Source organism: Zophobas morio, unplaced genomic scaffold (genome assembly GCF_036711695.1).
Source record: "Zophobas morio isolate AGI-343-1 ecotype UQ-CSIRO unplaced genomic scaffold, CSIRO_AGI_Zmor_V1 ptg000009l, whole genome shotgun sequence".
NCBI classification, from domain to species: Eukaryota; Metazoa; Arthropoda; class Insecta; order Coleoptera; family Tenebrionidae; genus Zophobas; species Zophobas morio.
In genome coordinates this window covers 6,967,834-6,978,153 of record NW_026972114.1, presented here as the reverse complement: position 1 = coordinate 6,978,153, position 10,320 = coordinate 6,967,834, and the positions used below count along the sequence as shown (strand labels likewise).

Here is a 10,320-nt window from a genome sequence, read left to right as displayed (position 1 = left end):
CGATTTTTCAACTTTAAATGTCTCAATTTTTCAATATTCCAATTTTGGGCTTTTCCGATTCCTCCATTCCTTAAATTTTCTATTTCTCGATCTTTTTATTTTTCGATTTCTCAATCTTACGATGTTTCAATGATACGATTTCTCAATTTTTGTCCTCTTCAATTTTACGGTTTTTAAATATTTCGATTTTTCAATTTTTCAAATTTTCACGTTTCTAAATTTTCAGTTTGCCGATTTCTAAAGTATTTTTTTTATTTGTCCATTTCTGGATTTCCTAAAGTTTCGATTTTTCACATCTTCAATTCCTCAATTTTTCGATTTTTTAAGATTACGATTTTTCAATTTTGCTTTTTTAGATTTTCGATTTCTCAATTTTCCAATTTTTTAATTTCTCAATTTTTTGAATATTTCTTTCAGTTATGAGATTTTTCAATATTTCAATTTTTCGACTTTTCGATTTTTGAATTGATGGATTTTTTTTGATTTCTCGCTTTTTTGCTTTTTGGATTTTCAATTTATTGTAAACTTTAGATTTTTCAATTCTGGGACTGTTTAATGCTTCGATTTCTCAATTTTTAAACTTTTCGATGTTTTAATATTTCATTTTTTAAAATTCTAGGTTTTTCGATATCTCGAGTTTTCAGTTCTTCTATATTTCAATTTTTCAATTTTTCGATTTTTTGAATTTTAATTTTTGATTTTCCAGTTTTTCTTTTTTAAAATTTTTCGATTATTCAATTTTTTAATTTCTCAATTTATCGAATTCAGGTGTTTCGTTGTTTTGATTGTTCAATTTCTCAATTTTTCAATTTTTAACTTTCCTTTTCGGCTTCCGACTCCTCAATTTCTCGATCCTCCGATTTTTCGATTTCTCGAAGTCTCAGTTTTTGAATTTTTCGATGTTTCGATTTTTGGATTTCTCGGTTTTTCGATTTTTTTCTTTTGAGCTTTTCAATTTCTGGATTTTCCAATTTTTCAATGCCCCGATTTTTCAATTTTTCAAATTGAATTGGATCTCTCGATTCTTCAATTTTGCGATATTTTAATTATTCATTGTTTTAAATTTTAGTTTTTTCGATTTCTCGATTTTTTGACTTTTCAGTTCTTCAGTATTTAAATTTTTGAATTTTTCAAATTTTTGCCTTAAATTTTCAGTTTTCTGATTTCTCAATTAATCTACTTTTGATTTTCCCACTTCTCAAAGTTTCGATTTTTCAGTTCTTCAATTCTTCGATTTTTCGACTTTGCTTTATTGGTTTGTCGATTTCTCAATTTTTGGATATTTCTTTCAGTTTTGATATTTTTCAATACTTCGATTCTTTCATTTTTCGACTTCTAGATTTTTCTATTTTTTATTTTTGGATTTTCAGTTTTTTGTTTTTTATTTCAATTTCTCAATTTTTCAACTTTTTCATATTTTAATTTTTAAATTTCTAGATTTTTCAGTTTCTCGAGTTTCCAGTTCTATATTTTAATTTTTTTAATTTACGAATGTTTAAATTTTTTGAGATCTCAATTCATTGAGATTCGGATGTTTCGATGTTTTGATTATTCAATATCTCGCTTTATCAATTTTTCCATATTTAAGTTTTCGATTTTTCGATTTTGGCCTACTTCGGTTTCTCAATTTTTTGATTTTTCGACTCCTCGATTTTTTTTGTCTTTTGATTTTTCGATTTCTCGATGTCTCAATTTTTGAATTTTACAATGTTTCGATTTGTTGGTTTTTCGATTTTTTGCTTTTCGGTTTCTCGATTTTTCGATGTTTCGATTTTTGATTTATCCGATTTTTCAATTGTCCAATTTTTTAAATTCTCGACTTCTCGATTCGTTGATTTTTCAGTTTTTCGATTATTAAATTTTAGATTTTTATTTTTTTTTTTGATTTTTTGATGTTTGGATTTTTCCATTTTTCAGTTTTAGGATATTTTAACTTTTCAATGTTTTAAATTTTAGATTTTTCGATTTTTTAGTTCTTCAATATTTTTTTATTTTTCAAATTTTGAGTTTTCTGAATTTTTAGTTTTCGGATTTCTCAATTAATCTATTTTTTTATATTCCCATTTCTCCACTTCCTAAAGTTTCGATTTTTCAGTTCTTCGATTTTTCGATTATTCAGGTTTTTGATTTTTCAATTTTTCGATTTTTTAAGTTTGCGATTTTTAGACTCTGCTTTTTTGACTTTTTTGTTTCTCAATTTTTTAATTTCCTAATTGTTTGATATTTCGTTCAATTTTGTGATTTTTTAGTTTTTCGATTTCTCAATTTTAACTTTTCAATTTTTGAAATTATTAATTTTTTTCGATTTTTTGAGTTTTCAGTTCTCTATATTTCAATTTTTCAATTTTCGGAATTTTTAAATTTTCGATTGTCCAATTTTTTTTATTTTTCGATTTTCCAATTTTTCGATGTTTCGATTTTTGAATTAACCGATTGTTCAATTTCTCGATTTTTAAATTTTAGATTTTCCAATTTGAATTTTTTTGATTTTTTTGTTTCGATTTCTCGATTTTACAATTTTCCCATATTTGAATTTTCAGTGTTTTAAATTTTCGATTTCGAGGATTTACTGTGTTACAGAAGTCATCAGTCATTACTAGACAGCGGATTTCTGTCGGGCTACGTCACGATTATAGGTGGGGACGTGCTGGATCGCCAAGACTCAGTAGCGGGTTATAGATAATCACCGAATTTAATCGGTACTAATTCCATAAATATAATTAACGATTTATTAATCAAACGGCTAAGTAAATGAGAACGGGAATTAACAGCAGAGTGCAACGAAACAGCGTTATTCTAATCTGAAATAAACGAAGTGCAGCCCGTAACTGCAATGAATTCCCATCCCGTACGAGCCGTACCGAGTTTGGCCTTGCCTAGCCCGACAGAAATCCGCTCTCTAGTCATTACTCATCAAGAACGATTATTGCTGTGCGTTAAAATGCCTACATACTGATAAGCACGTACATACAAGACACATTTAAGGCTGTTTTAGTATAATTTTTGCAATTTTAAATTTATTTCTTGATGTCTAAATCGTATATATTTAAATGGTGATGAATATTTTGTGATACAATCTTAGGATAAAATGCATTTTAGTTTCAAAAATAATATGTATTTAATGATTTGACTACTGTTAATAAAAAAAATACGTAAGAAGATGTTCATATTGAATTAATTTGGTGTTCATAGTTTGATGATAATCCAAAGTTATTCTGGAGGCAAATTAGATGGCTTGTTACTTATTAATTAAAGTAGTGGTCGTTTAATTTCGTATACCTTTAAAGTGGACGAACGAACGCATATTTGTTAGCCATGCAGTTCATGGATAATAGGTATACTGCGATAATATTAAATTTTTGTTACCTTAACCTTGAAACAGGTATGCACTACATATACATATATTACAGTAAAGTCTTCAACACGTACGTTTGCTTATTTTGTGACTGCTCCCCGTACAACGTACTGATTAATACGTCCGTTTACTACCTTATCGACATCACGTGCTTACGGACTATTTTTACCCCCTTTCGTAAGGTACCACCACTTCATAGTGAAGCGAGTGAGATGTAAAATATATATTCATTCTTTTCTACATGGGAAAGTGATTGTCCGTATAGGTTGTCCAACTATAATATACTTAAACAATGGTATTAGTGAAAAAATTGAAATTATCAACAATGCCGAGAAATTTAAATTAAGCATTTAGCGACTCTCAGAAAAATTCGCCGTTGGTATGTGTACATGTTAAAATGTAGTGCTTCTTCGTGTCTTGAAACCTCTTGACAGCGGACACCTCTCCATAGAGGACAATTTGAGATTCCCATTGTCCGTTGTGGAGAGGTTTCAATGTACTTCAATTGAAAAGCTCTAAATTTGAAATAACCTTAAAAGGCAAGTATAGTTAACAGATAAGAAACTATAAAATGTTTTTACGTTTCTACAACCCTGAAGAGAATTATTTTCTTAAAAATTGTAGTCCGCCGCTAAACAGGAGGTGAAGATAAAACAATGAACTAATAAATATAGCAAAATTTTGTTCATTCATTTAATATAAAGCTCTGTTCAGCTATATTGTACATATAGTTATTAAAATAAATTAATACTTATCGTCTTAATTTCTCCGATTCGTTCAACATAAGTTTCATTTAAATTTATCACAAATTTATTTCAAATACGTATTTTGTAAATCTTTTAATATGTCCCAAAATACTAAACAGAAGGCGCCATGTGGAGCAAGACGCATATAATTTGCACCTACTCCTTTGTAGAGACCGACAAATCCTTCAGATTTGTAAGTTTTAATGAAACAGTCGATTATTCCTTTGTACAGGGTCCCGTTCCCATGGATATCGGTTCCTGTAATCATAGATCAAATTTAGACTATTTGCAAGGTAAGAATTTGAATTGGATGTTCAGGTTTCGTCGTATTTCCTTTTAACAAACACAGGGTTTATCCATTGCACTATACTACAATCGCCAATGCAGTAATAAAAGTGCGCGATCAACGTAAATATTATTTAAATTGAATAGGTGCTGGAAATTTTAAAACAGTAATCGGCAGTATTCACAATTTAATCTTAAACACTGATTCTCTCAAGTAAATGTCGTCGTGAATTCGAATTTGGAACGTTTATACTCGGATATGCCTCTCAAAGCGACGTGTGTACCGAACGACATTTTGTGTTTTCGACCAGATTGATCATGTGTTGTATGTGATGGGGGAATTCGATTCACGACGTATTCTTAATTCATTAATTTTGCTTTATTAAATTCGGGTGGCGAGATCGGAGCACTTTTCAAATATTTCACGGGTTTTCGATTTTTTTTCACATATCAGTTTTTGGCGGAATGTTTGGGTTATCACAATGTGAACAACGAAATTACCGTACCAACTGGTTAACGTCTTGAATTCGATTTTATAGCGTACTTCCGCTCCCATCGAATGTTATAAGTTATAACTCATTCTTTTTATGATTAGGCGGAAAGAATTTGGGGTGTCTAAGCAAACTTTTTGTCACTTTAGTGTAAGAAGCAACAAGCGAATAACAAATATTCTTGAATTTACTAGGCCAAAATGAAGATTGATTTAATAGAGCTTCAGCGCAGGCTGTTCATGCGACTTTTACATGATCACCGCATTTATTCGGCGATTCTAGTATAGTTAGCAGGAAAGTATCTTAATGAAATATAGGGTAGGTTAATAACTATTTTCATCATTACCTTGGTTGTATAACCGCGTCGAAACCAGATCAAACGGTGTCATACACAGCGTCTGCACAATTCCTCCAACAATACTCGCACCAAACGCAGTCAATACCGTGGAATGTCGAAACACCTCATACTCTCTCAAAAAATCCTTAGCTTTGGCAAAACTGGTAAGTTGCGCCGACGACCCAGCGACCGCTCGCAACATTGTCGCATTAGCCCCTCTCCACAACCCTTTAATCTGAAAATCACCATTCACACTTAAATTAAAACCCTCACAAACTATCCATCATACTCCATGCTTCACATAAATTGTTCTAAGGGCTGCAGTCAGACCTGAGTGACCATGCTGGTGCCCTACAGCTATTGCCTCGGCCGCCTGAGATTGCAGCTGCGTTTTGATTAGAAAGAACGGGCTTCCAAAGAAAGCCCCAGCAGCCCCACTGAAGGAACTGGCCAACAGGCTTTTGTATAAGATCGTCTTGCCTTCACTGTCACATATAAACCCGTGATTGCTTAACGATTGGTAAGTTCCTAGGCGCACACTGTTGCGTACACTGTGCATTATGAGGGCTGTGCCTAGTCCCTTTTGAAGACCGCGGATGCCTTCGTTTTTGGCGACTACGTAAGCCGCATGGAAAGTGTTCTTGTAGTGGATGGCGTGATGGCCTCGGGCTTTCAGCTCGCCCTGGAGCTGCATTCGTGTTTTGAGGACGTCGAAAGGGTTGCTGAAGACGCTGGCACCCATGGCGGCTAAGCCGCCGATGATGAAGTCCATAGTGGTGTTGTGTTATGATCGTGTCGGTAGCATAGTCAATAGGAGAAAGGCCTGAAATTATAGTCATAGCATCCTTTATTCCGAGCGTAGAATGTTTTCTGTGTTTTGTTACATAATTTTAGATTTATTTTGCAAGTAGTTTCCACACTATAAATTCATCACGTGAAGCTCATTAATTGTTTTATTTCGGTATTCTGAACTTGTAAATCAACAGAGTCGCTTTTGGTACCGATCCAAGTTGAAAATTGACAGCCGATCGTTAACATGAAATTAAATATAAGTGGGCTATTGAACACCCTTGTGGAACCTCAATTCTATTGTTACTAAATGTCTGATGGATTTTTATTATTTAGGATTTAGATTTGGCCCAAAACATGAATCCCGAGTACAAAGTTCACGATGATAGAGTCACTTGAAACTAAAAATAGGGTCAGCGTGAAGCTTTATATTTGTCGTAAGTACAAAGTGCAGTTTAGAAATATATTCACATTTGTGGCGTAGGTATTTTCTATGTTTATTTAATTATAAAGTAAATTTCTGAAAAAGGCGGAAGTTAATTTTATTTTGTATTTATGATGCAATCCAGTTAAACTGGCAATGTCGGTCCATTAAAATTTCCAACGGAAATTTCCCTTAAGTAACGTTAGAATATGTTATAATAAACATAGCCACATAAAATTACTTTAATATTTTCATAAAATCTTTTTTCACTTTAGTCTACACCATAGAATTAGATGTTATGATCTATACTTAAAAATGTTTGTAAATTATAAATCATCAAAGCAGATATTAACTTTGCCGCCTCGTGGAAAACAGGAGGTACGATCAAACTGTCAAATCACAGTTCCAGATTCCATAGTAATTTATTACAGATAGTACGTGTCAATATAAAGTTAACCGGTAAAATTGAATATTCGACTTTGTCTTAAACGTGTATTACTTGTTGCCTACAAATCATTTTCAGTTTGAAAATAAAAGCCATATGTAATCAAAAACTATTGTCTGCTATTTGTGGTCAGATATGAACCTGTAAGTTAGAAAATGTTTATTTTGGTTTTAGTAAAAACTGATGCTTAGCGTTTCCATACAAATTTAATTATAGTTATTAAAAGTATGAGGTAACCTTGTGCAATTTTTTATACAAATTATTGGAAATTTTATTGAAACATCGTCCAAAAATTTGTGTACTTCGTTTAAAATAAAAGTATAAATCAACAGTTTTTCCCGTATTATTGATATTTAAATAACTAATTTTCTATGTTTTTATGTCACTAAAGTTGGGTAACGGGGTTAATTTGAAATATTCGTTCATGACCTTTATTGTTATTAACCGAATTTAGTTAAATAGTAAAAATGTGCAGAGAAAACTAATACAACTTACCTAAAACATTAACTATTAAACAACACACGTTCACAGTGAGGTTATGTATGATACGTGCAATTCGTGTTCACCTGCGTGAATGGAACATTTGTATACTCTCGTTTGGCTGTTGAACTTTACTATTTATAAGTTTGTCTATAAAAATAACCCGGGTTACGGATAATACACTAATAAATATTTAAGAATAAACAAACTCGAATTTCACAAAACTGTAGTACTCTCATAATATGACTAGGTACGATTAAAATAGCTAATTCATTGAAGCACCTACTTTCTTAAGCAATCTTTGAAACAAATATAGTATAAGAGTTGCTCATCTTAATGAGACAACATACAAGATTAACTTTACATATATTACATAATTAAGGTAAATATTAGGGTTTCATTTATTTTATCAAAATTTAAATATTAGTTGAGCGATTTATGTGAAATTTGCACAATAACTGCTTATTTTTGGCTAAAACTTGCAGTACTCATATCCTATATAACTATTTTTATTAAACCAACTGAGGGATGATGGTTTATGTTAGTCTCATTTAAAATTTACTTTCGTTACATGAAGCGGGTTCAAATAATTTTGTTTAAATATTCATTCTGATGAGTGGTTGCAGCCAATGCATAACTTGGTCTACAAAAACTGACTGTCTGCACCCGGCGCCTCCACCATATATGAAGTGATATCATCCCTTTTTTTCAACAAAAAGTCGCAATTTACGTCAGTATGAGATATAAGAACCCAAAATGTTCACGAAGATCTACTTAGATAACAGTCAGCATATTATATTTAGCTTTGCATAAATAGATTAACGTTACACATTCTTAATTAGTTGTTCAATAATTTTAATAAAAATTTTCGCCTGTATGTTTGGTTGCATAACTCATGTTTTGAATTTTTTGTAATTTAATAAAATTACGTTCACCGGAAAAGTATTGTTGCTAACTTGCTTAATTTTTTAACCAATCTTGTTCGTTAAATGGTGTGATAACCCAAACTTCCCGCCTTAAATTGACACTTGAAAAAGTTTGAAAGGCCCGCGAAAAATTCAAAAATTCAAAATTTGGCCTTGGCTGTGATTGTCTAACAAAAAGGAACCTACGTTGTGTGTGTTTTTTTTAAACATGGCGGGAAGACGTTCTTTCATACAAGTGAGCATACACTGCTACATTTTTGGGAAGGGGCTAAAAATCGCCCCCCTCTCTAGGAGGAAAAGAGTTGCGAGCGAAGGCGACACGGACTTGCCATCTCGCATTCACTAACATATAATACATCCCAAATGATACACATAAAAATATGAAAGGAAAGACAATCGCGAATTGATAGACATACACATACGGGAAACCAAACAAGTGAAAAATCCTACGTTTACGTTTTGAATCAATGCAAAAATTTGAATATTACAAATTTAATATAAACAAAACAAAATTTGAATTAAAGTAATTGGATACAAATACACAAGTTATTACGGGCGTGTGACGTCAAATTTAAAGTTATAACAGTTAACAAGAGCACAACACAAATACCCATGGGGCGATCTAGCACAAGCGGATTTTGGGGCTACCGGTCGAGGCTGTTCTCCCCCCTCGACGATGATTCTATCTATCGCAAAGCACTGCCGCAAAGCACATCTCCATTACGAGTAGGCCGTTACGATCGCAGATCTGCAGTTGGGTCTCGACTATTGGGCCAAGTCGACAGCGCTAGCGTCCCTGAATCTATCCAAACCTGTGTCCTTTGTGCAGCTGACGCCATAAATCTCGCCAGCTTGATTAGGAACCGCACTTCGCTTCTGCCATGTTTTCTGTGTTATTTAACCTCAATTCAATTTTAAATGTTCAATCTCTTATAACTCTGATATTAACAACAACTAAACGAGTGTTAAAGTTTCAAAGTGCAATAAACAACAGTTAAATTCGCCATACAATCTTGTGAAATTTTAAACAACAAATAATTCTGATGTGGGATTAAAATTGGACATCAAATAATTTACACGATGGAAACATTCATCAACAAAATATTTTCAAAACAAAACGAGTAAAGATTTATAAGAACAAAAGATCTGGGGTGAAATAAACTTGTGCAAAAAAAATATGTGAGGTTAAAACTATAGAGCATGAAATTTACGTTCAATTAAAATTATACAACAAAGAAAATTACTGACGTTAAAATTGTGAGATAGAGAAATATTGTATGAGGTAAAAATTGCAAAGTTAACAAAATTTACATGAGATTATTACTTGCTACATAATGTAAACCCTTGTTAAATTAAATTATGATCCAAGTGATCGGTTACTTAAAAACAATTTACTTTGAGAGTTTAAAATACCGCGAACTGGTTACCCCAACAAAACATATGGTAAATAAACACAAAAATATCCAATCATCGTTGCGAGGAAAAAGCGTCTCGGTGATGTAAATTTTGGCGTTGCGAAGAAATGGCTCGATGATGTAAATTTTAACGTTACTAGGAAAAAGCATCTCCGTGATGTAATCAATCTTTAGCGTTGCGAGTACATGCCTCAGTGACGTAATCAATCTTTAACGTGGGGAGGACATGCCTCAATAATGTAATCAATCTTTAGTGTGGCGAGGATATGCCTCAGTGATGTAGTCAATCTTTAGCATGACGAGGACATGCCTCAGTGATGTAATCAATCTTTAGCTTGGCGAAGACATGCCTCAGTGATTTAATCATGATACGATGATAATAACGATGATAACTGCCTAAGCGAAGAAATTATTTTAACCCCCCGTCAGTTCGCGGTATGAATTTTGTTAATTTAACTGCCGTAAATGTAGCAATCTTGTGTGAAGAATTAAGAAGTGTTATAATGTAACACTTACGTAAATGCATCCAGAAACTTCCATCGTAATTTGTTATACAAAGAATTATTATCCTGACTAAATGAATTTCATGAAATCTCCTAGTAAGTGGTTTATTTAAATAATCCTGAT

General features: G+C 32.3%; 1 protein-coding gene across 3 annotated transcripts; it reads right to left on the bottom strand.

The window, feature by feature from the left end:
- Positions 1–4,044: 4,044 nt before the first annotated feature.
- LOC135125619 (solute carrier family 25 member 35-like) lies at positions 4,045–7,655 on the bottom strand. 3 transcript variants are annotated; one of them, XM_064051262.1, is made up of 5 exons: positions 7,562–7,655; positions 7,368–7,502; positions 5,504–6,037; positions 5,224–5,449; positions 4,045–4,359 (listed from the first exon to the last, which is right to left on the bottom strand). In XM_064051262.1, the coding sequence occupies exons 3-5, from the start codon at positions 5,984–5,986 to the stop codon at positions 4,166–4,168; spliced, it is 903 nt and encodes a 300-aa protein (XP_063907332.1). In that variant the 5' UTR covers positions 5,987–6,037; positions 7,368–7,502; positions 7,562–7,655; the 3' UTR covers positions 4,045–4,165. The 3 variants fall into 3 exon arrangements, with proteins under 3 accessions (XP_063907332.1, XP_063907331.1, XP_063907333.1); XM_064051261.1 differs by having other exon boundaries at positions 7,368–7,655; XM_064051263.1 differs by having other exon boundaries at positions 7,426–7,655.
- Between the last annotated feature and the right edge of the window lie 2,665 nt (positions 7,656–10,320).

Coding starts and splice junctions, on each gene's coding strand:
- LOC135125619 (XM_064051261.1), bottom strand. CDS start 5,986: ATGGACTTCATCATCGGCGGCTTAGCCGCCATGGGTGCCAGCGTCTTC. Junction 5,450..5,503: donor CAATTTATGTGAAGCATGGA/GTATGATGGATA, acceptor GGTGATTTTCAG/ATTAAAGGGTTGTGGAGAGG. Junction 4,360..5,223: donor GACGCGGTTATACAACCAAG/GTAATGATGAAA, acceptor CTATGATTACAG/GAACCGATATCCATGGGAAC.